The sequence below is a fragment of the Phoenix dactylifera genome, chromosome 5 (genome assembly GCF_051530095.1).
Source record: "Phoenix dactylifera cultivar Ajwa chromosome 5, Ajwa_hap1_PhDact_Kaust_v1.1, whole genome shotgun sequence".
Classification (NCBI taxonomy): Eukaryota; Viridiplantae; Streptophyta; class Magnoliopsida; order Arecales; family Arecaceae; genus Phoenix; species Phoenix dactylifera.
In genome coordinates this window covers 35,566,320-35,592,427 of record NC_143194.1, presented here as the reverse complement: position 1 = coordinate 35,592,427, position 26,108 = coordinate 35,566,320, and the positions used below count along the sequence as shown (strand labels likewise).

Genomic DNA, 26,108 nt, shown 5'->3' with positions numbered 1-26,108 from the left:
ATTTATTTTCTTCGCTCTAAGGATGAAGTCTTTACTGTTTTTCAGACCTTTGTTGCTCTTCTAGAGACTCAATTTTCTGCCAGAATTAAAGTCTTTCGTTCTGATTCTGGGGGAGAATACATGTCTACCAAATTTCAGGCACTTCTTCAAAGCAAAGGAATTCTCTCTCAGCGTTCTTGTCCGTTCACTCCACAACAAAATGGTGTTGCCGAGCGAAAGAATCGTCATCTTCTAGATGTGGTAAGAAGCTTGCTCCTTGAGTCCTCTGTCCCATCTCGTTTTTGGTGTGAAGCTCTTTCCACTGCTGTCCATTTAATCAATAGGCTACCTTCCCCTACTCTCAATAATGCTTCACCATTCTATCTTTTGTTTAAACATTCTCCTCATTACTCTCACCTTCATACGTTTGGTTGCGTATGTTTTGTACATCTTCCTGCTCCTGAACGCACTAAACTTAGCGCTCAATCTGTCCAGTGTGCTTTTTTGGGTTATGCTACAAATCAAAAGGGTTATCTTTGTTATGATCCTTGTGCACGTAGGATTCGTGTCTCTAGGAATGTAATCTTCTTTGAAAATCAGTATTTTTTTCAAAATCAGGGCCAGCCGCCGTCTCCATCCTTATCTGTTTTGCATAATTTTGATTCCCCTGCGCATATAGAAAGGTTTAAACCTGGTTTTGTGTATGAGAGACGTCCTCGGACAATATCTGGTTTTCCTCCAGATCCCTCTAGGCCTCCTCACGATCTTGCACCGGAACCTGATTCTGCCTCAGACTCAGTGGTTGATCCAGTCCCTCTTCGCCGCACTACCAGACCTTTGAAACCCCCTGATCGGTATGGTTTCTCATCCCATGTCTCCCTTGTAGCTACACTGTCTTCTATTTCCATTCCATCATGTTATAAACAGGCTATGGACCATGAGTGTTGGCAGAAAGCAATGGCAGCCGAACTTCACGCCCTTGAGGAGAATCACACTTGGGATATTGTGTCTTGTCCTTCTTCGGTGAAACCTCTTCGGAGTAAATGGGTGTATTCTGTTAAATTGAAATCTGATGGTTCTTTGGATCGCTACAAAGCTCGGTTGGTAGCTTTGGGTAACAAACAGGAATATGGCATCGACTATGAGGAGACCTTTGCTCCTGTTGCCAAAATGACCACGGTTCGCACAATTTTAGCCATAGCAGCCTCTCACTCTTGGCCGATCTACCAAATGGACGTGACAAATGCTTTTCTTCACGGTGACCTAAAGGAGGATATCTATATGACGCTTCCTTCAGGTATGACTACCTCCTATGCAAATGATGTTTGTAAGCTTAGGCGTTCTTTGTATGGGCTGAAGCAGGCTCCCCGGGCTTGGTTTGAAAAGTTTCGCAGTACGCTGCTTAACTTCTTTTTTACACAAAGTCAGTTTGATGCCTCACTCTTCTTCCACAAAACTTCCACTAGTATGGTTCTTCTCTTGGTTTATGTGGATGACATTCTCATTACTGGGACTGATGTTGCTCTGATTTCTGAGCTTCAGCAGTTGTTACATGACTCTTTTCATATGAAAGATCTTGGTCATCTCACCTACTTCTTGGGATTGGAGGTTCATTCTCAACCCAATGGGATTTTCTTGAATCAACATAAGTATACCCAAATCTCATCACCTTGGCTGGTTTGGAGGATACTCAATCAATTGATACTCCTTTGGAGGTGAATGTCAAGTATAGGAAGGCTGAAGGAGACCTTCTATCTGATCCAACTCTTTATCGAAAACTTGTTGGGACTCTTATTTACTTAACTATTACTCGGCCAGACATCTCCTATGCCGTTCATACAGTTAGCCAGTTTATGAACTCTCCTCGGCATCTTCACTTGGCTGCCGTTCGTCGCATTATACGCTATCTGCGCGGAACTCCTACCCGTGGGCTTTTCTTTCCAGATGGTTCTCCTCTTCAACTTACGGCTTATAGTGATGCGGATTGGGCAGGGTGTCCGGATACTCGCCGGTCTACGACGGGGTGGTGTATGTTCCTTGGTGGTGCATTGATTTCTTGGAAATGTAAGAAACAAGATTGTGTGTCCAAATCATCCACCAAGGCTGAATATCGTGCCATGTCGGCTGCTTGTTCTGAAATTGTATGGTTGCGTGGTCTTCTTACGGAGCTTGGTTTTCCCCCGGATCATCCTACTTCGCTTCATGCTGATAACACTAGTGCTATTCAAATTGCAGCCAATCCTGTTTACCATGAGCGAACCAAGCACATTGAGGTCGATTGTCACTATATTCGTGAAGCCTTTGACCGGCGAGTGATCTCTCTTCCTTATATTTCTACTGACCTTCAGGTGGCTGATGTCTTCACCAAAGCTATGACTAGGCAGCGGCATCAATTTCTTGTTGGCAAATTGTTGCTGGTCGATCTCCCAGCATCAATTTGAGGGGGGATGTTAATGATAGTAATTTATGGCACAAAATCAGGGCCAGCTGCTGATAGTAATATAGGAATATAAATAGATTTTATATTATTACTAGATATATTCTTTACTTATTTGGCAAATTACATATCTGTACCCTAGCTGTAAATCCCTAATTATTAGGCTTGTAAATTTCTATATAATGTACAACTCCCAAAGGAGAGGTAGGCTGTTTTTTGGCTCTCTAAACTATTGTGTGCTTTAACAACCTCATGAGGCAGATGAGGTCATGGATGACATCAGAAGGAGTGTGAGGTGTCCAGGCCCGCCACATGTCACACATGCAAGCAAAAGAGGTGTCCTGCTCCGCCACGTGTCACGCATGCAAGCAGAAGAGGTGTCCTGCTCCGCCACGTGTCACGCATGCAAAGGGGTGAGGTGGGCTGAAGGGCGATGGAGAGGTGGGTCCCACATACAGTATGTGGGTCCCACCTAAGCGGGACGTGGGTTCCACATACAGTATGTGGGTCCCACATAGGCAAAGAAGTCCTAGTCCAATTTGTCTCAAGCCAAATCTAATTTGGTTGGGGGCAAATTGAGTCTAATCAGTGATCCAATCACCAATTAACTTTTCCAAGCAACAATTGCTTAGGGCAATCAGTCAATCACATTAACTATTTTACCTCTAGACGATTCTTAATCGTCAATCAGCCATTTAATCAATCCAGAAACTTCTAAGCGTGTGACCTCACAGGTTCGAACCTAAGCTGGTAGTATAAGAAAACTTCCTGCACTAATCGAAGTAACCATCTAGCAATGGGACCCGACGACCGGATAGGCTGAATAGATGCAAAGCAACATTCTAGAACCTATGGACTATGGTTACCGCATAATTCATCCTCTTGACCAGAAAATGCCCAGGGTGGGTTCAGAGTCTGTTTACCCTGAAACGATCCATCCGGAAATATGTTTCAATTCAATAAGTCAAGTGATAGAGATTTGACTTTCCCTGGCCAGGGTACTACTTAATTGAAAACACAAGGCATTCACCCTTATTCATAAGGGAGGTCAATCCCATCTTGATTTGCAACTGACTGCCATAAGTACTTGACTGGATCCAGAAACTTTTCGTTGCTGGATTAGAAATCCAGATAGTCCGGCACCAAAGTACAGTGAGTTGCTTGCAAGCCACCGGTTGCAAGCTCAGGTCTAAAGGATACATATATCCATATCCACTCGGAACAACTCTTGACAAGAGAAAGTCCGTCAATTGGTCACGTTCAGTGAACGTACACTACCATTCACCTGTATACCATACTAGTATCTTTATACTCTTTGGTTTGGAAGACAACCAACAATTATGATACACAATGACCTATGCCTGATAATACTATCGTCCTATTAATAGTATATCATACGGTCATGAACATTTAAGGACCTGTGTGACAAAATCATATTTCATTACACAAAGCAGTCCTAAGGACTTCATCACATCGGAGTTTGTGAAGATGTTCTGGTGATGAATAAATACCATGTTATTTATAATTGATTCAAATACATTTACAATCACCAATTGATTGGATTTAGGACATAATTCCCAACAGCCATGGGGTGGCCAAGATGGTATCATGAAAGGTCTACAAGGTTGGCAGCAAGGCTGTATGGAAGAAGTCCATCCCAAGGTTGGCAGCAAGGCTGTATGGAAGAAGTCCATCATCATGGGACAGTAGTGCTAGCCATTGAAGTTCTCCGGCCAGATTTTGTATGACTAAGGGGAATTAGGTACCTGTGTTGCCTCTGAAGGCTGCGGATGAAGGTGGCAATCATGGTGTGGGTTATGTTGCAAAGGCTTGAGATACGTTTTTGTTGTGTGCCCTTTGGTTTTGTATGATGGGGTGGATGGAGGAGAGTATAGAAGAGGGCTTGTGAGTTCCTCTCCATCCAAATCTAACAACAATTTTAATACATTCTTGGTTTTCATAAATGAAAATTATTTGGTGTTTCAAATATCAGTGGAGTGCAAGTCCTCCATGGTTCCAATTGCAGGAAATTCCTGCAATCAAAATCGTTGTGGCTGTGCAATTTGAATGTGAACAGAAATTCTGGTGCATAGGACTGGTAAAATTGCAAATGACAGGTGAGCTTAATACCCAGGACTGGAAACTTTGGGGCATGAGGCTAGTAATATTGATTCACAATACCTCTATTTTTTGGGAATTAGACTGGTTAATTTGGCAGCACAGTTGTAACTCCAGGGCTGAGGATTGATAAACTTGGCACCCTAGACTGGTAAAAGCAGAGCAAAAGGACCAATAAGTTTGGTTGTCATTATCCAAAATGTTGGTTCCGAGGACCGGTAGCATTGGGCAAGTGACTAGTAAGCTCGTACTACCTAGGTCTTGTAACTTTGGAGCATGAGACTGCTAATTATCGTTCCAATACTGTTATCTTTGGGACATTAAACTAGTAAAATTTGTACCCTTGACTAGTAAAATTAGACCAAAGAGTGGTAAACCTCATATCCAAGACTAAAAACTTTGGCCTTACTTTAGGAATAAGGCTATTTTGGGAACAAGGTTTGGGTATCCATTTTGTTCACTCTTGAAACACGGGGGAGTTTGCTTAAGCTAGAATGGGCTTTGATCTATTCCAGCCCATTGACTGTAATATGACTCTCCCTGTTCATATTTTAGTAATTCTCCCTTATGAATTTACATTCTTTATAGTATGTCTTACTTGTGTAGTTTTATGTTGTTTTTTCACATTTAGATCTAATTGTATACAGTAATAAACCTTGAAGTTCTTGAGGAGTCTTTCGTAGGATTAAACCCCTTCTTTTTGTCCTCCAATTGCATGATAGTGTCTTGCTAAAAATATTTAATTTTACAGAAAAAATATACTTTGGATATCAATGGACAACTTGATGGTTCGATTTTTTGTTGGATACTTGTTTTATGTATCCTAGCTCCTGGATATATCTCTGGGGACAAGGGTGTGGGAAATACTTCTCTTTTAATTTAATAAATGCTAATGTTTTAACATTAGTCATAATGGTGGTAAATCTTAAATTTTGCAATATTGATATTTGTAAGTGGTGGTATGAGGTTGGTGCATTCCAAAGATTCTCTCTCTCTCTCTCTCTCTCTCTCTCTCTCTCCTTGCTCTGTGAGAAAGGATCTTAGAAATGCACCAACCTCAGAATGTATAAATTATCTCAAAATAGGCACCATAATTACTGTTTTTGGTGAATAACAAGTCAAGGACACACATATTCTTCCCAGACACTAATGATGAGAGTGACCTGCACATGTTGTATAAATCTTCCCCGCTGAATAAACTTCCATTAGAGATTTACCATGGAGAGGGCACTACCAAGGTTTTTAACTTCAATATTTTTGTTTAAATCATTTTCTCTAGTTGCAAGCTTTATCAAACGTTGCAAAAGAAAATGTATTTAAACTGCTAAATGTATATATATATATATATATATATATATATATATATATGTATGTATGTATGTATATATATGAACAATAACATTTGGCTCCTGTCTTCTCTTTCCGGGTAAGAATCCTGAACAGAAATTTGCAATGTTACTGCTCTCCATTATGCAGAATAAACTATATAGAGACTCAAATAATATGCTGTTATTTTTCATATAAAATTCCAAGAGAACCCTGAATGATAGGTGAATTTATTTTCAGCATATGAGACCATAATTTAAAAAAATAGAAAAATTATAAGAAAGTTCGAGCTAAAAAGAACAATGTTTGCAGACTCATGATTTCAAGTCTTCCATAATCTGGATGCATCAACCTGGCCTTGTTGCCTCAGATCGGCAAGTGATATCAGCATTTAAGCTATATTTAGAAGTGTTTTAGCAGTGTTTTAGTAATTTTCTGTATACTAAGTGTCAGTGGTTGATTAGTTGCTGCACTAACATTTGAAGCTTCTTCCAATATTCCTTTGTTAAACATTTCTTTGCAGGCATTATGTGTATCTGGCTCATCAGTTGCAAGGCATGTTAATGGGTTACGAGAAAGCAGAGCTGACATGATAATTTCTGTAAGTAACTGGATAATGAATGTTTTGAAAACATGTATGCTCCTCTGATTGTGTTCAATCTTGCTGTCATAGCTGATAATTTCTAGATTAATCAAACATTAGAACGCTCTGGCTTAAGCTGAAAAAATGACATAGATGCCTGGTATGAGATTCAGGGCAATTCCTCCCTAAGTTTTGTTGACAAGATGGTGACTAGCAGTCTTCACATCATAATTAATGATGTTATTACCTATAAAGCTACAAATGGATTAAGATGTTTTGAACATATAAACTGGCACCTTTCACTGGTTGCTGGATTTATTAATCTACCTTATGTTGAAATTTATCTAAGAAATGTTGTTTTGCCTAATAAAACAGTGACTGCTGATCCAAATATTGATGGGAGTCGAGAGTAATGTGTTTGACAATGATGGTGACAGAGGAAGTTTTTATTAGCAATAGCTAATGTGAAAGTGAGGATGGAGATCCCATTAGAGATCTGTTCAGTGGAGGTCCCTGAACAACAATTGTGAAGGCCTGCTAATAGGGTTCCTGTGCAGTGAAGGTGGATCTGGTGGCCACAACCATGGAGGGGAGTTTCTATTGGAGTATTTCAAAATTCCAAGCCTACCCTTCTTTTGTCTTTTGTCCTTTTGTCTTGTGTACTTTCTTTAGTCCCACATTGGAAAGAGATGAAACTCAAATGGTCTTTATATATTCTTCAACCTTTTAACTTGGTGAAGCAAAAAAAAGTAAGTAGCCCACGCGCGCACGAGCCTATTGGAGGTCCAAAGCAAAATTGGCAGATCCGATCCGGAAACGTGTTAACCGGGCGCGTCGTGCTCAATCATCGCGCGCAGAGGGGACCCCCCCCCTGCGCGGGTGCGGGAGTTGGGTTTGAGCCTGGCTTATTTTTGCCGTTTGTTTTTTTTGAATTTAAATTTTAACCGTTTTTGGTTTTGTCTCTTGGTAAAATATCGTGTCCTTTAAATAAATGCCTCTTTCTTCTCTTTTTAAACCCTATCAAATCCGAGGATTAACACAAGAAAAATCTCATCTTCTCCTTTTCATACTCTCTGTTTTCTGTGTTCCTGAGCGATTCTAGGCTATTCGCTAGTGTCACTTTATCTGCAAGTGTACGCTTGGAGTGGCCCGGTTGTTATATCCTGGAGGATAGGCCGCCATTACCTGCTACACCGAGATTCATTCTCCAAGGGGCGCGATCTATTCTTAAGGACAGTGAAGTCACGCCTCAACCGATGAGTTCTTTCTTCTTTCCTTCTGTTCTTTTAATAACATTCTTAAGAATAGATCACTATGGATTTTGCTATGATTACTGCTAGATCAATTCCTGATACTTCTAAAATTGAGAGTTTTAATGGCATGCATTTTAAGAGATGGCAAGAACGTGTTTATTCTGCATTGGATATGCTTAATTTGCTCAGTATTTAAATCAGTCAATCGATAGAAGGATCTGAAGAGTTTGACACTAAACTTAAAAGAGTGGGAACATGGAAATAAAGTCTATAGGCACACAATTCTGAGTACACTGTCAAATGAACTTTTTGATGTCTACTGTTCATACAAAAAAGCTGCAGAAATTTGGAAGAATCTGAATAAAAAATATGTGTTAGAATATGTTGGAGTACAAAAATATGCTATAAAAAATTTTCTGCACTTTCAAATATCCGAGGATAGGGATGTGTCATCCCAAATCCATGATTCCATAGGTTGGTCACTGATCTTAAAAATGAAGACATAATACTATAAGAGGTTTTTCTAGCCGGCTGTTTGATTGAAAAATTACCCGAGTCTTGGAAAGATTATAAAAACAGCATGAAGCACAAAAGGAAACACGAGTCTTGAAGATGTTATTGTTCATATTAGAATTGAAGAACAAAATCGTGTCAGAGACTGAGAACAATTGGCCAAGAAAATGTCTTCCAAAGCAAATGTAATAGTTAGGAAACCAGGTGGGTCTCGTTCAAGGCCCAAGAAGCCTTATCTCAAAAATGAAAAAAAACCTAAGTTCCAAGGTCCTGGTTTTAAAAGAAAAAGAACTTGTTTTGTTTATGAAAAATTTGGACACCATGCTCATCAATGCAGGTTTAGAAAAAGGAATGATATATCTGCTAAACTAAATGTTAACTTGGTGGAGATAGATATTATTGCAGCAGTTGTGTCTGAAACCAATATGGTTATGGGAGCAAAGGACTGGATGGTAAACTCTGGGGCTTCCAGACATATTTGTGGCAATAAGAGTGCATTTACTTCCTACACTCCATTGAATGAAGGCGAAGAACAAGTATTCATGGGTGATTCGAGACCCTCGCCAGTGGTTGGCAAAGAAAAAGTTCTCCTCAAGCTAACATCAGGAAAAGTTCTTTCTCTAAATGATGTGCTGCATGTTCCTAATTTCCGTTGTAACCTGGTGTCTGTTTCTTTATTAGGAAAGGCTGGAGTTAAGGTTTATTTTGAGTCTGATAAAATTGTAACGACTAAGAACAATGTTTTCATTGGGAAAAGTTATTGTAACCAAGTTTATTTGTCTTAAATGTAACCAAAACTATAAACGAAAATGCATCTTTATCTTCTGCTTATTTGATTGATTCTGTTGATGTATGGCATAGTAGATTAGGAAATGTTAATTTTTTTTACATCAGGAAAATGAAAGACCTAGGCTTGTTAAATAACATTACCTTTGGAAATGTGAATGATAAATGTGAAGTGTGTGTGGAGTCTAAATCTACTCAAAAGAGTTATAAGTCAATAGAAAGAGAAACTGAATTGCTTGAATTAATTCATTCTGATTTAGGAGATTTAAAAAACAACTCCAACTAGAGGAGGAAAAAGATTTTACATAACCTTTATTGATGATTATTCTAAATACACTAAGGTATATCTACTTAGGACTAAAGATGAAACTTTTGAAAAATTTCAGCAATATGTTACTGAAGTAGAAAATAAATTTGATAAGAAGATTAAAAGAATAAGGACTGATAGAGGAGGAGAATATGAGTATAATCTCTTCAATAAATTTTGTGAAGATAAAGGTATAATTCATGAGATTATCCCACTATATTCTTTCGAATCTAATGAAGTTGCTGAACATAAAAATAGAACTCTAAAAGAAATGATAAATGTTATGTTAATAAGCTTAAGAGTACCTCTTTATTTGTGAGGGAAAACTATTCTCTCTGCTTGTCACATTCAAAATAGAATATCTTATAAGAAATCTAGTAAAACACCCTATGAGTTATAGGAAGGGCATGTGCCTAACCTTATCTAAAAGTGTGGGGGTGTTTGGCCAAAGTTCTATTACCTGAACCAAAGAAAAGAAAGTTGGAACCTAAAATTTTTGATTGCTTGTTTATTTGTTATGCATTAAATAGTGCTGCTTATAGATTTATGGTACTAAAATGTGAATCTAATATCATGGAGCCCAACACTATAGTAGAATCTAGAAATGCTGATTTCTTTGAACATATCTTTCCTATGAAACTAGGTAAAGAAAAAATTGACTCTTTGCCTCATAATAAACAAGAAAAGGAGACACATGAAAATTATGAAGTTGATTTAAGAAGAAGTAAAAGAATTAGGAAAGAAAAAAATTTTGGAAATGACTTTTACACTTTTCTTGTTGATAATGAACCTCAAACTTATAAAGAAACAATAACTTCCGTTGATGCACCTTTTTGGAAGGAGGCTATTAATAATGAAATAGAGTCTATTATGTCTAATCATACTTGGACCTTAGTTGATTTGCCTTCAGGTGCTAAAACAATTGGTTGTAAATGGATTTTTAAAAGAAAGTTAAAACTTGATAATTCAATTGATAAGTTTAAAGCAAGGTTAGTAGCGAAAGGATACTCACAAAGAAAAGATATTGATTATTTTGACACCTTTGCACCAGTTTCTAGAATTTCATTTATTAGAATTTTCATTGCATTAGCATCCATTCATAAATTGGTAATTCACCAAATGGATGTGAAAACTGCATTTTTGAATGGAAACTTAGATGAAGAAATTTACATGGAACAACCAGAAGGTTGTGTTTGTGGTAATGAGCACAAAGTTTGTAATTTAGTAAAATTCTTATATGGATTAAAACAAGCGCCTAAACAATGGCATGAAAAATTTGATAAAGTATTGGTATCAAATGGCTTTCTAATTAATGAGGCTGATCAGTGTGTTTATAGTAAGGTTATTAATAATGTTGTTGTGATCATATGCTTATTTGTTGATGATATGCTTATAATGAAAACTGATTTAAATATTATTAGAGATACTAAGAAATTTTTGGCTTCTAATTTTGATATGAAAGATATGGGTGAAGCTGATGTAATTCTTGGAATTAAGATAACAAGAAGTTCTAATGGACTTATGTTATCACAAGAACACTATATTGAGAAAATTTTAAAAAAATTTGAGCATTATGATAGTAAACCTATGTCTACTCCATATGATGCTAGTATACATTTAAAGAAAAATAAAGAAAATGGTATTTTACAAATAGAATATGCTCGCATCATTGGTAGTTTAATGTTTTTAGTTAACTGCACTTGTCCTGATATTTCTTATGCAATAGGAAGATTGAGTAGGTATACTCATAATGCTAGTAAGAATCATTGAAGTGTTGTTCATAGAGTACTAAGGTACTTGAAAGGAACCATTAATTATGGTTTGTTATATCGTGGATTTCCAATTGTACTGAAAGGGTATAGTGATGCAAATTGGATCTCTGATTTAGATGAGATGAAATCCATGAGTGAATATATCCTTACTCTTGGTGGGGGTGCAGTATCTTGGAAATCATCTAAGCAAACATGCATCGCTCACTCTATGATAGAGTCCGAGTTTATTGCCTTAGAAAAGGCAGGTTCTGAAGCTGAGTGGCTTAGAAATCTTGTGGGGAATATTCCATTATGTAATAGACCAACACCTTCTGTGTCTATTCTTTGTGATAGCCAAGCTGTTATATATCGAGTTAAGAATAAAGTTTATAATGGAAAGAATAGACACATTAGATTGAGATATAATATTGTAAGGTAGCTACTTGATGATGGGATTATATCTCTTGATTTTGTTAAGTCAGAGTTGAATTTGACCGATCCTCTGACAAAACCACTAGGTAGAAAACTAGTGAGTGAAACATCGAGGGGGATGGAACTAATGCCTATATCGAAGTCAATAACAATAGAAACCCAACATGTGTGATTGGAGATCCCATGAAGTATGTTCATATGGGTAACAACAAGTCACTAGTTAGCTGTGAGTACACTATCATATTTAATTTTGAGAATCCCTCCCTATGGTGTAGATAGTGCAAACTGCAGTATATGAGGATGAGGTAAAACTTTTAAGAGATACCATAGTCCTTTAGGATGGTGTGTCTACCTGCAGTATACACTTGATGGATCCGTTTATATGGGTGTGGGAGTGGAGCCGCTTTCTATGAGAATTAGGCAGTTCTCTAAAGCACTCATGAATATCTAGGTAAGGTGCATGGCCTATTTGCACCAACCCGTTTAGAACAAGCCCAGAACTTAAGAGGTCAATATGGTCTATGGGTCATTGATTTATATGAAGGACTTTTGGTTCATAGAAATTTTATATTTCACCAAAGTTCTGTAAGTCATACTCACTAGTCCTAAAAAATGGTTCATAGTCTCAAAGACACCATTTTGATGCATTGAACTCTCGCGCTCTTTGATATCTTTTATTTTTCTTATTGTCTTATTGAATTTTGAAATATGTGGGGGATTGTTGGAGTATTTCAAAATTCCAAGCCTATCCTTTGTTTGTTTTTTGTCCTTTTGTCTTGTGTACTTTCTTTAGTCCCACATTGGAAAGAGATGAAACTCAAATAGTCTTTATATATTCTTCAACCTTTTAACCTGGTGAAGCAAAGAAAGTAAGTAGCCCATGTGCGCACAAACCTAATGGAGGTCCAAGGCAAAATTAGCAGATCCGATCCGAAAACGTATTAACCGGGCGCGTCGCGCTCGATCATCGTGCGCAGGGCGGGACCCCCCTACACGGGTGCGGGAGTTGGGCTTGAGCCTGGCTTGTTTTTGCCATGTGTTTTTTTTTAATTTAAATTTTAACCGTTTTTGGTTTTATCTCTTGGTAAAACACCGTGTCTTTTAAATAAACGCCTCTTTCTTCTCTTTTTAAACCCTATCAGATTTGAGGATTAACACAAGAAAAATCTTATCTTCTCCTCTTCATACTCTCTCTGTTTTCTGTGTTACTGAGCGATTCTGGGCTATTCGCTAGTGTCACTTCATCTGCGAGTGTACGCTTGGAGTGACCCGGTTGTTGTATCTTGGAGGATAGGCCGCCATTACCTGCTACACCGAGATTCATTCTCCGAGGGGCGCGATCTATTTTTAAGGACAGTAAAATCACGCCTCAACCGATAAGTTCTTTCTTATTTCCATATGTTCTTTTAATAACAGTTTCAAGTAACACAAAGTCTCTTGGTAGTGGCAGAGAAGTAAGAAGAGGAGAGGAAATTCTTGATGATAGCGATAGCACTAAAGGAAGTTCTAGTGATTGCAACAAATCTCAATGGAAGCTATGAAGAATGACATTTAGAGGGTGAGCTTGGGCACAATGGTAAAGTTTGCTCCATTGTGATGGGAAGGTCATGGGTTTGAAACGCAGAAACAACCTCTTTGCATGCGGGGATAAGGTTGCATACACCTGACCCTCCCCAGACCCTGCAATAGCAGAAGCCTCTTTCATTGGACTGCGCTCCTTATGAGATGATATTTAGCATTGTCAATAATCTCCCAGGGTTGTTAGTGTATCTTCATTCAAATTTATTGTGCAGATGGGTTTATGATTTTCTTGTTTTTTGGGGTAGGGGTGGGGGGGTTGTCATTAAGTAATAATAATCACAGGGCTGCTTGATAAAATAGGCTTTTGATGTAAGAAAAAATCTAACTAAACAAGGGTATGCTACAACTTTCTACCTATAGAAGAGTCACCCCTTTGGCATGCGGCCTTCACCCTTAACCATTAGTGTTTGTGAGGTTGTCTACTAATTTTGCAATTTTTTAATAACGTGTCACTGACTGTCTGTAGTCTATTAGGTACAATACAATGTTATAGGAAATTACTTTTTGTATAAAGCTTTATATTATTGCTGATTACAAGATGTACTAATAAAGCATAATATTGGGTGTTGTTTCATTCAACTTGTGTGTATAAGATTACAAGTTTACAATCCATTGTCACTCTAATTGGCAGCTGACTCTTGAAACTTTTTATTTTGAAGGTTCTTATGAAGCAGGCAGGTCTAAAGCTGCAAGATAATGTAAGAATATTCTGTTTTCTACCTTTTCAACCCTCTGTAAGTTTTGTTGCATTTCGAAGTACCTGAATGAAGAAAAGTATGGGCTGTATGGGCTGAACATGTATCATGGGCCAGCACTTGGAACAATTATCATAATGTCATCATAAGATCACCACCAATCTTATGTTCATTTGTCAAGATCCTCGTAGGTGCTGTTGGAAACTTATGTTGCTTTTTACTTTTCCACTATTTATCTTGAATGCTTCTTCCGATTTTTGTATTTCTAGAAATCTTTATTAGCTATTATGGGCATTGTGCTGCAGCACTGTTGCGTGTGGAAGTGCGGGACAACTGTCTAAATGAATTTACAAGCTGGACTTCATTTAAAAATGATTGTACAGACTACAAAATACTTACAATTTTATATATCACTAAGACTAATAATACCTTAATAAATATTTAGTTTCAGGAAATGCCATCAGACAAATATTATATATTTAAGCTTATCTTGGTGTACTGATTTTGTGCTTCACTTCCACATTTTGACTGTTTAATATTACTGGCAGCAACATGGATGTGAATTACCCACTTCTCTCTCTCTCTCTCTCTCTCTCTCTCTCTCTCTCTCCCCCCCCACTTGCCACTTTGACAGAATCACTTGCAAAAAAGAAGTTATTGACATGAAGTTTTCTATTTCTCACAAACCTATTTTCTTCTGTCTCTAGTTTTTGTTGGTTACCTTTCTGTAGATGCCTGAAGAAATTATATAGCATCTATATTGATGTCACAATTTGAAAAATTCTTGTAATGAGATTTTGCTTATTGTCCACAGGCCATCTTTCTAAATGTTGTTAGTGGATTTAAGCTGACAGAGACTGCAGGAGATCTTGCAATAGCAGCTGCAATTTGCAGCAGGTATATCCACATCCTTCTCATTCAAAGTTTGATTTACACTTGATCAAGGGGACATATTTGGCTGCTGTCAAGTAGGCATTCTCAGAAAATTCTGGTTTGATGACAGTGAAAAGGATGTTTGGATGTGTAGCTATAATGTATTTAAGATATATCTTCTAAGGTACCTGAAAAATATGCTGAGTTAGTGAAATGGCTATTGAGTTGGAGCTGCTGTCTCCAACCTCATCTGTATGGTGTACTGCAATTCGTCAAACAGTGATTTGTGGTATCTGAGATTTCGAGAACTATGACCTTTAGTTCCTCTTGTGTCTTTTTCCACCTCATTTACTCAATTAAATTGTAGGCTTTTGCTATTTTTTCATATGGAAAGGGTACCTGAGCCCTCACACCCACTATTGGATTACACAAGAAAAACATAATTGATCAATCCTTCTCGTTTGGTGCGCTTACTGAATATTTAAAGTCAAGTCTGTCATTTTCGATGTCCATGAGCTATGCTACCTGTTTGTTGCATCCAGGCTTTGGTGTAAGGCTAAACACTCCAAATACATTATGTCATATAGAGACTAATGGATCCATGAGAGGAGTGTGAGATTATATGGTGTTTCTATTACTCTTACATGATGAATTGTGTACGTCACTGAAATATAATGATTCCAGAAATTTATTTGAACATAGTTGCAAATGTATTGACTATAACTAACTTGTGCAGCGTAGAATTGTGGTTCCCCACTTATGACCAACATCACAACGGCATTCGTGGAAAGAGCCTCTCAAGTCCTTCTAGCTGTCCATTGGCAATTTCTGTTTTCCTCTTAGAGAATTTGATCTAAGTATCCTTGTCATTTACTGCTGGGTATGCAAGTATCTTGGCTTGCTAGTAGGTTGAGTTCCCTTCGACCTGCCTAAATGCCTTGACCTGTCTTTCATTTACGGGCATAATGCTTCAACAAACTGAATCTATCTCAGAAATCATGGGGAAATATTCAGTTGAGTTCGAACTCAGTTGGCTAGTTTCCATGGTCATGCTTAGCTAATACCTAGAGATGCATTTTAGTGTTTCTTTAAAAAATCCAAATCTGATCCAAGTTTCTCAACCAATTACCGACCTCGTTTTTGGAATCTTGTATTGCCTAACCGAGTTATCTAGGATGTTTATTAACCTTAATTTGTGACCATTTGTTAACCTCAGTTTATTACCTTTGTCGTTGCATTTCTTGCGTGGGATCGAAGCATCTTCAAAATTTGTTCGCTTAGGACTTAGGAATTTAAATTGACATTGACATATCTACCAACCTATATTGAGGAACAAGATAAAATACATGGAACCTAACGTGGACTTGTTAACCTGATGTGTGCAGTCCGACCGAGAAATCACGTTACTTGTTTTTTCTTGTTGTTTTGGCAGTTTTCAGCTATTAGGCTATGTAAATCTAGCACCTATTTGCTTGTGAATTTAATGCATTTCTTAGCAATATATCTTCCGCAAGCCAAATGCAAGTTTTGTACTTGGATTTACTACTTATATTTCAATACAAGTTAAAGTACCTTCTGTCATTTTTCAGCTTCCTGGAATTTCCCATTCCTCTTGACATTGCATTCATCGGAGAGATTGGCCTTGGTGGTGAGCTTCGCATGGTCAGTATACCTTCCTGTGGTGGTTGGTGTAGTTACTCAAGATAACCTAAATAAATCAGAAGAATATGTTGCATCTCCTTGACTATTTACTAGTAAAGTGTGCGACAGTGCTACATTTGCTTCTTGTAGATGCTGCCAATGTAGGGAAAATACTATTTGTTTGATACTTAGTGGATAATTAAATTTTGTATTCTCATTCTTCAGTGAACTCACAAATGGAAGTTGATAACCTAAATAACATCAAGAAGCCCTGTGCTTTTTTTTATTAAAAAAAAAGAAATATTTTGCACCCATTTAAGAACTTTTGTATGAAGTATTAAAGTCACCTTGATATCATATGAAAATTAACATCTGACACCAAAAAAATGAAATCAAACTTCATAGTCTTTAATGAAACTAATATTGTTTGCTCAACATTCGGTAGTCTAGACATATTTTGCAACTTGTATTAGAAGTATATTGATAATTTGGTATTATATAGAAAAAGATTGGTGCTAATCTGATTTATTGAGCATTTCTTTTAATTCTGTTTTTCTTTCTGAAGGTGCCAAGAATGGATAAGAGGGTAATAGCTGTTTCCAAATTGGGTTACAAGAAGTGCATCATACCCAAGGCAGCGGAGAAGTTGCTTTCTGCACTTCATCTGGACATCTTAATCTTAGGTTGCAGGAATTTGAAAGAGGTAATCAATACAGTATTTCAAGCAAACTGATAGTCTTAAATCCTTTGTTCTTCTCACATCGGTTCATACAGGATTAATATAGTAAAATTGATGGTGACGAAGCCCTTTATGGTTCATTTGTATTATGAATTTTCAATGAAAATATGAAGTAAGGAATGATGGCATGACTCTCTAAAATACTTAACATTACGGACTCCGCAGCATTCCATCACATTTAATGAAATTTTAGCTATTGCATTTTTATGAGCAACAGTTGGTTCCAAAAGCAAAGCGAGTAGCAAATTTATTAACTATTTTTCTGGGCATCAGTGGGGTGCTTATGTGTAGTAAGGATTTCTTGACTTCTGCACATCTAGTGCCGGTTTGGGGGGCAAATACTGGAGAGTGATGGTTCTATTTTGCTGCTTCAGTCAAGCCTACTAAATTCATCTCATATAGTAAAAATATAGGTTAGCTGCAAACAACCCCTGGGATATGTTTGTAGTTAAAATAATGATGGTCGAATCCAGCTTACAAGGTGACGGCAATTGCTAATTGTTGCTAGATGGAGGGCAAAAGACAGCTGTTACTTGAACAGAAGGGTTGTTCATGGAACAGTGCTAGATTGATCAAATCAGGTACAAAAATACATTAGTCCTATTTTCCTACAAGAAATTATTTTCCACATTGTTTTGCCTTGTGTATGTAGTTCCGAAAGGCATACTCTGTTCTGACATTTTAACTAAAAATCTATGGATCTCTTTTATTTTAAACCCTTTTTTATAATTAAAAAAAGGGATAAGTAAAACTTCTGATTTAAGAAACTTTTATTTTGTAGAATTCCAGAAAAGGTATATTTTTTTGAGCTGGGATTAGGAAACAAGAGTTCAATTAGTTTGAATTTCATGATGCGGTGTGCTCAATTTTTTATAGCTGTTCTGAATTTTTTTATAAATTTTGTTAAGGGTAGAGCAGTTTTTCTTTTCTCCTATCCATTTGATAGGGGTATAGGATTAGGGAAGGGCCTACGGCAACTAGTGCACAACTAACTAATCTGTAAAGATAAAGTTATGCACCTGTAAAAAGGTTTTAATTAACCTTAAAACATGGTGATTAGTTGTGGGCCTGCTGGTCCTTGTGGACATCATCGTCGCCCTCGAGTCATGGCGGCTAAGACGGGAAGGGATTGAAGGATCTCAGCATGGAGGGGACGAAGATGGGGCGTACTAGCCGACGTTGGAGATGGTGTGATAGATGGTGTGATGGGAGGCGCGGTGGACGAGCATGGTTCTTGGAGGCTCCGACTTGATGCTAAAGGTGAAGGCGAGCTTTGGGGGGATCAGAAGCAGTGGTGTTCAAGAGGTAACATTGAACCTGACCAATAATAATGGTGAAAAAAAAAAGTGGGTACAAACCCTTGCCTGTTTGACCTCAGCACGATTAATTACAGCCCAACTCTCACACTGAGTTGGAGCAAAATTGCAGACCTTCCATATAAATAAAAAGGCTCCTGCCAAAAACATATCTGGCCTGTTAATACAGTAGTCTAAAAGCATTTATTTAAGTTTAAAATATAGTGGTCTCCTGCAGAATATAACTGCTAACAACTGATTTTCCGCAACACTTTGTCATGCTCGACCTCGCCTAGTGTTGGTATCCGCCAGGCCATTGTCAACAACATCATGACCATCCTTGCAATTCGCCCCATCTAACAAATGTGTTGCTGGTTCTTCCTTCTTTTTTGCATCCTCAACATCTTTATGGCTCAAAAAACTTGGTTGATTGGTTGAAGAGAGTAGCCTGGCCCACATTCTATCAGTTATCACAACCTTGTTCCGCGTTTCTGTGATCCTCTGCAACGCAGACAAGATATTTCGGTAAATCTTAATCACCATGAAACTTGATTCGCTACTGCGACTGAAGAAATTAGTGCCTAACAAGCTCTACCCACCACTCACGACTTACACATATTTAATGGAAATTACGGAGCCATGATTTGTGAGGTGAGAAGTTTTCCTCATTGGAGGAATGCTATAGGCATCCACCAAATCTCCCCTCTCATAGGAAAGAGAGATTGCTTGGGGGGGGAGATTCGAGGGGTCTTTATGATATCTATTTCAAGTTCGGGCTTATTTGAGTTTTGACTCATTAATCCTGCTAATTGGAATAATTAAAAATTCTGCTTGCACTCCTATTCAAGGTTAAAAAGTTCTAATGTTAACTAAGTGATGAAAAAACAAGTGTCATACCGCAATTATGCTTGCATGCCTACTAGTACATTTTACTTCGAGGAAAGGCTAGTGTGGCCGCCATACACCCATATGAAGGGTTTTTATTCTTTGTGAATAATGAAATTTCTTTGTATATATCATTTCCAAATGGAAAAAATTATCTAATCAACGTGAATTCTGCATAATGGCAATTCTAAGTGATGACCTGTCTACCATTAATCTCCATAGATGAGTGTGCATCTTAAGTGAATGCCAATGTAGTCAATAGAAAGTCTTTAAGCACTACAGATTTAGTGAGAAATCATGTCCTCATTACAGCATTCTGCATTCTGCATGTCAATTGTTGAACCTTCATGGCTTGGATGATAGATAAACCTTTCCATGCGGCAATGAGGTTGGGTAAGGAGAAGATGCTACTTACATGGAACGGTATGTAAGCATGTCTGCCATTAACAGGGCCAACAGTAAAACCACTGTATCCTGCCATCGCACCGTGGATGGCACTATGTGCCAACAACGTGCAGTAAACATTGTCAGAGGCATTGCCTGGAATTGCACGAATCATGTATGTTGGATCTGCAATCAGGACACTAAACAAGGTCAGATTTTATCCCCTATATAGCACTAACTTAGTGGGGCGGAATGAACATAGGACTCGTTCCACCAACAGACCTATATATTTGAGATTAATTGCCAACTTCTTGCTGCTTGCGAAGTGATCCTGCACGATGCAGAAAAATTGATAATTATTGGAAAAAAAATATACTCTTCGTTCCAGAAGTGAAGGTCCAAAACTGCATAGATCTCCAATTTATGATGATAACATGCCCTGTCAAAGGTATGTATCACTAATCTCATGCAGACTGAATGCTGATAATTGGCTGAGTATTTATAACTCATGATGTAAAGAATTTTGACAAAGTCAGTGCATAGCAACATGGCTTGGGCAAAAATTGAAGATTAATTGAAAACCATGTAACTTTTGGAATATCTAAAAGTCTGGTGAGTGTTTTGTTTTCACTCCCTAGCTTCCAAACTGATGATGATGAATCACTGAGCATGCACTTAATTATCCAAAAATTTTTAGTATACGAATGCACCAAGATATATAGTTCCATGACCTAAACTACTAGAAAAGCTCAGCTGAACATAGATTTAGAAGCCTAAAAAATAAAAAAGTGTCATTTTAGTCATTGAGGAGAAATTCAGATGAAGAACTTACCTTTATTTTCTGAGACAACCAAAGGCCAACATCAAGTAGCAGCTTATTTCCGGAAGCATCTTCATGGTTCATGGACCGCATGCTTTCAGCAATAAGCTCTTGTCCTGCACCCTCAGCAACAACAAGAACCATGTGACCATTCTCTTTAAGACGCTTCTCTATAAATTCAAAAAGCCCACCCTTCCCTTCCAGATAGAAGGGTGATTCTGGAATCAAGCAACAGTCCTGAAGAAACGAAGCAGAAGTAGCTTCATTAGTTTGCAAAGTAAACAAGATTCGCTTCTCTCAAGTGTGCAAGAAAAATGACACATCATACATACCACATCTCGGCTTGCTAGAGTAGCATACATTGTAATGAACCCTGCATAAATGAACCCTGTTAGATGTATCTTTTCCTTTTTTTTGAGTGAAGAGCCTTGCTAGACGTCAAGTCAGATTAAATCACACCAGGCATAACATTAATAATACTGCAAGGTGTTATTTCTAGCAACTCTAGATAAATAGGTTCAGAAACATCAGTATCACTAAGCATTAGCATATCTCTTATAAATTTATGGCTCTATGAAGAGCAAGTTCACATAAATTTTGTTACATTAAATGCCAAACAATGTGACTCAGGAAATGAGATATTGGATATGTCCATGAAAATTTTATATGCACACATATATACAGTAAATATCTCAAGGAAGTTCATCATGGATTATAGATATAAGAATATACCAGCATTGTTCATCAATATCATAGTTATAGCATTTTCACTGCATTCATTTTTATTCAAAACAAGTGCTGAAACTATGGGTTTCATATCCTAATGCTCTATGTTACTTGATTACATGAAGCTTAGGATTTGCAACAATTAAAGATTCAGTTATAAAACCAAATGACGTAGTATAATCATATGCAATTAAATCTAGATTGGGTTGCACTAAGGGGAATATTTAATGAAAAGACCTAAGGAAAGATAGAAAGACCCTAAGATTTAATGGAAGTCATAAGGAGGTTTTCCAAAAACACTGCCCAAAGGATTTAAACCTGTGGTAAAAACATATGGCTGCAAAAGTACTTCATATAGGCATCCTAGAGAAGAAAAGTTGTTCTGGTTATGTCTCTCATTACCACAGCAGCTTCTTGTACTTTGAGGTCATGAAAAGTTTAGGAGATATAACTTGCAAGAAAGATAAAATGTTTATAAAGTTCCATTAAAGTAGTTCTACATGACTATTTGGTCGAAGAACACTGATCTTGCATCTCATGGAACTTACTTGCACCTCAGGAGTGCTGACAACAAATTTAACATATTGAACCTGAGCAAGTTAGTTTCATCATTTGCATTCTAAACGTTCAAGTTATTTCCAAGAAAGCATTACGAAAATAAAAAATGAAAGCAGCTCCCATAAATCTACATACATTAAAGTCAAACATAGATGTATTTCAACAGCATTTAGAATTAGTGCTCTTTTAAATACTTTGTGAAATATGATTCACCATTTTATAAAAATGGCAAGAGCTTAGAATTTGGAACAGACACTAACCACTATAGCGACCCATTAACTTCACAACACCTATTCCATTCTCAACACTTTCAGCTTCCACGTGTGCCGCATTAATTGCCCGTTCAGCCTCTTCTACAGCAGTATCAAAACCGAAGGACTTATCGATAACCTGATTCAGTAAGTAATTACCATATAAAACATGAATATTTAAGAAATAAACTACCAAGGAAGATAAGATGCAGAATATGATAAGAAGAAGAATAAGGAAACAAAGTACCGCAATGTCATTGTCTATGGTCTTTGGAATGCCAGCAACAGCAACTTTGAGGCCACGTCGTTGGATTTCCTGCAAATTCAGATCTTGAAGAGTTAGGGGGTTAAAATTAACAATAATCATAATTATAAGACAAGAAACAGCAGAAGATTTTGCTTCCAACAAGAATTTTAAAAAAGTGAAACTAAGCTCCGTGCGGTGTAAACCTAGTAATTCTTTCTATATACAAAAAATGAAGTAAACTGACAAAAACTAAGTGTGGCTGCATAATTGCATTATTCTCTGCTTTATAATTTATAATTTACCTCAAAAATAACAGAGGCCCCCTTTTGAGTTCCATCTCCTCCAATTATGTAGACCTGAAAGATTATGGAAGAGAAAATCAACATCTGAAATCTGAGTCATAGTCATATGGAGTGAGTACCTATTCATGATGACTTACAGAAGACAAAAAGAAATTTAACAACATTATCACGTTTACCTGATTGATCCCACGATCCTGAATGCTGTCAACTATCTTTGAAGTATCATGGCCCCCACGTGATGTAAGAAGGATGGTGCCCCCCCTTTTATGAATATCATTAACAGTCTTGGGCGTCAAGGTAACGGTATTGCGAGCATAGAAACCTCTGTATCCACCCTATTGATACTGCTTTCCAAATTAGTTGACGACACAACAAGAATTTATAATATAATTCCCTAAACATGAAAACAAAACTGCAATTCCAGAGATATACGAATGGTAAGAGAGCAATGGTAGCTTTTGTTCCTTTGAAAAGAAACAGTCTAAGAGGCTTGCCTCTTGTACCCAAAAAAAAAAAAAAACAAAGAGACTTGCCTCAGAGAGCATGAGAACATTGAGAGAGCTGCTTGTTTCATACCATTTTTATATAAGCTTCTATTAGTGACACATGATACGTATGTTAGCATAGCATTTAATCAATTTGTAGGCTCCAATTCTTAGCCTGCAAAGCTCACAATACTTACGTGCACAACATTAGGCATTGCACATTTTTCCGATTATATACTCTTGAAACTGGATTTGATTGCCTCAGATAAATGTTTGCATAAATGGAGAATAAAATTTTAAACATCAAGCAAGCAGAAGTGTCTAAAGGAACTACTACAAAAACAAAAGAATTAATTAGCATAATAAGCTGTAATCTGAATTTCAAAGTCCATACCCCAACTCATCAAAATCCTATCACAGTCAGGGATGTGAGTCTTTTTGCATGAAAAGTCGCACAATTTAGACTTGTTTACATGATCTCATCACCCTGATATCTTAGCTATACAATATGTTACTATTGCACTACTTGAATATATTTCCCTGTGTTACAGAAACCATTAATTCTGGTTAGTCCCTTTCCAGACATAATGCGTATCTTTGTAAATCGAACCAATAAATAAGTAAAGACGATAACTACCAAAGAGTAACAGTGACCTAAAGCCAAAAAACATGTTTTTATCGTTGTAACTAAAAGAAAAATGTTGGGTTCAAAACTTGAGCAGTGCAGTCCTCACCTCTATGCCAAGGATTTTGGTGACACCATACATGTGAGACAAGCCACATACTATTTCTCTTATCACTGTGTTAAGCCCAGGGCACAGGCCTCCACATGTTACGATGCATGCATGCACCTCATCTGACTCAAAATACACCTGAGAGAAAACCAATTCTGCTCTTCAATTTATATTTAGACAGGATTCATCATTTCTTGAAGCACGGATGGAGTGCAGAACCTACCCTTTGACGCGGCCCAGCACGTCGAAAATGGGTTCCTCCGGGGCCGGTCTTATGAACCACAATCTACAGAAAAGAAGGCGTGTAAATAAGTAAAATCTCAACAATCAACGTGGCTGACTCCAATTTCAAATGTTGATACACCATGTGCATCCTCACTACTCAAAGACCCAGAACCACAATTTTAGACCCTAATTTATAACCAAAAAAAATCAAATTTTAACCTATAAAACGACCAGATATTATAACTCACTTTCTGGGCAACAGTGTCATCCACATTCACAAAATACTGCCTGGCCAGACAAATAGAATATTTTAGTAATTTAAACAGAACTAAATATAACGCCGCTCTTCTATAAATATCTAACAAAATTCTCGAATCAAGAAAGAACTGAAGATAACATACTTCACAACTGCGTATGCTGGATTATCTTGCAGCGGATTAGGATAGCTCTGCAGAAATTTAAACATAAATAAAAGACAAAAAATGAGCCACTATTTCTTCCAATGAATTTGAATCAGTGAATTAGAAAATTTATAGAAAAGACATGAAAATTATTTTGCTCAGCCAAAGCAGTTCAATCCTCTGAACGGGGCAACAGTATCAAGTGAAGGATAAAAACGATCCATCGGATGTGATGATCAACTGATTATGACAAGAATTAGGTAAATAAGTTTTTAATCTATGCACCTAAAACTAATCACCCTATTTTAGCCTAATTTACTTTATATCCAAGCAACCCGTACCATAACACTAAGAGGCTGACACATAACGGTAAGGAATACAGCGAAGGGCAAGAATAACGTTACGGCTCAAGTACCATTTTAGAAGCAGAGTATTTCGAAATCCGTTTTTTCTTAAAAAAGAAAAAACGGGGGAAAAAAAAAGAAATCAAGAATCATCACTCCAACACCTTTCTTCCCGCTAAAAATCCCAACACCGTCATCCTAAAGAAATCCTCCTGATGTAAAAGCGGAAACCAAAAAGAACGCGATCGCAATAAAAGAAACCACGCAAAGAACTAAGAAACCGATCAAACTCTCTTTTTTTTTTTTTTGGTGAAAGTCAAACTCATTCAATCTCAAAGAAAACAAGCCGGGAAAAAATCAAGAGGAACGCACAGGGAGATTGGGGAAATAATCGGTGAGATGTGGAACATCTTCAAGAACGTATCCGGCCTCTCCATGAACGATCTTCGGATTTCCTTTGCTCTCTGACCCCATCTTTCTCCCAGATCGGAGCTTCAGGTCGCTGTTCCAGTTGGGGACCTTGACGGAAGAAAGAGAACTCCTTAGATCAAACAAGCGGTTCGAGTTGGGGATAGTCCCGTCGGATTCCGCGCCAAGCTTCTGAGGGACCGGGGTGGGATTAGGCACGGCTTCCATCTAAAAATCAAAGAGAGCGAAGGATTTCGTTCTCGAAGAAGGGGGGAAGAGACAGGAGTTCTTTGGAGAGGTTCTTGGAGCGGCCATATTTATAGGAGAAGAAGACGGTTAGAGCTTCAACCAACGGGCGGCTTCTTTCTTTCAATCTTCTTCGCCAAACTCCGGTTTTTGACGTTCGTTTGGTGGCGACCGGAAGGAGGAAGAAATTGGGAGTGGGGGAAAAGGGGCGATGGACGGATGGAGGAGGAGGAGAGGTGGAGACTCTCCGGTCGTGAAGGAGTAAAGCGCGCCATCCTAAAGACCCTCCACTTCCAGTAAATTACAAAATTGGCACTAAAGTTGTAAAATATAGTAGCATATTCTCCTGGGATTCCTTTGCTGCCGAGTAAAACGCGTCACGAGATGCATTCAGCCACGTGATGGACGTTATTTTGGGAGAGTAGCGGGGATGTTGTCGTGTTCATGCACTTAAACGGCTTCTTATTGCACTCCACGTGTTGCAAGATGCCGTGAAAAGATCTGAAAGGAAAAAACAAAACTTCCAGCTGCGATTTTCCCATTGGTCTGCGTCTTCTTGTGGGGCCCTAACGTGAGGTCCACGACCGACTAGTTTGGTCCCCAGGAAAGTAGAAAGAGAGTGTCGGCAAAAAAAAATAATTTTTTTATTTAATTAGAATTTAATAAAAATTTTATATTTAATAAAAAAATAAAAAAAAGAAAAAATTATTTTTATTGATTAGAAATTAGAGATTGTTTAATAAAAATATCTTTAAAACATCAAAAATTATGAATAAAATTTTT

At 37.6% G+C, this 26,108-nt stretch overlaps 2 protein-coding genes and 1 long non-coding RNA gene across 13 annotated transcripts in view; 2 read left to right on the top strand and 1 right to left on the bottom strand.

Annotated features, from left to right (window-relative positions):
- LOC103697534 (DNA repair protein RadA-like protein) overlaps positions 1–17,228 on the top strand; it is an 80,052-nt gene extending 62,824 nt beyond the window's left edge. For 2 of the 10 annotated variants that reach the window (XM_088722627.2, XM_088722625.2), the window contains 5 exons: positions 6,384–6,461; positions 13,726–13,764; positions 14,576–14,658; positions 16,224–16,296; positions 16,841–17,228. In XM_088722627.2, coding sequence (XP_088578753.2) covers positions 6,384–6,461; positions 13,726–13,764; positions 14,576–14,658; positions 16,224–16,296; positions 16,841–17,008 — 441 coding nt within the window. In that variant the 3' untranslated portion in view covers positions 17,009–17,228. The other 8 variants (XR_016413364.1, XR_016413365.1, XR_015987483.2 and 5 more) reach the window with 7 other exon arrangements.
- LOC149753559 (uncharacterized) lies at positions 4,000–6,097 on the top strand. Its single transcript, XR_016413366.1, has 2 exons — positions 4,000–4,040; positions 4,079–6,097. It is a non-coding gene; the product is annotated as an uncharacterized LOC149753559 (long non-coding RNA).
- A 1,078-nt stretch (positions 17,229–18,306) lies between the features above and the next one.
- On the bottom strand, positions 18,307–25,618 carry LOC103713444 (ATP-dependent 6-phosphofructokinase 3-like). 2 transcript variants are annotated; one of them, XM_088722632.2, is made up of 14 exons: positions 25,044–25,618; positions 24,328–24,374; positions 24,175–24,214; positions 23,925–23,987; positions 23,702–23,839; positions 22,659–22,817; positions 22,483–22,536; positions 22,181–22,249; positions 21,943–22,072; positions 20,731–20,771; positions 20,411–20,635; positions 19,861–19,909; positions 19,610–19,764; positions 18,307–18,810 (listed from the first exon to the last, which is right to left on the bottom strand). In XM_088722632.2, exons 1-14 carry the CDS (start codon positions 25,305–25,307, stop codon positions 18,586–18,588), a joined length of 1,659 nt encoding a protein of 552 aa, XP_088578758.2. In that variant the 5' UTR covers positions 25,308–25,618; the 3' UTR covers positions 18,307–18,585. The 2 variants fall into 2 exon arrangements, with proteins under 2 accessions (XP_088578758.2, XP_088578759.2); XM_088722633.2 differs by lacking the exons at positions 18,307–18,810; positions 19,610–19,764; positions 19,861–19,909 and adding an exon at positions 19,985–20,017 and having other exon boundaries at positions 25,044–25,566.
- Between the last annotated feature and the right edge of the window lie 490 nt (positions 25,619–26,108).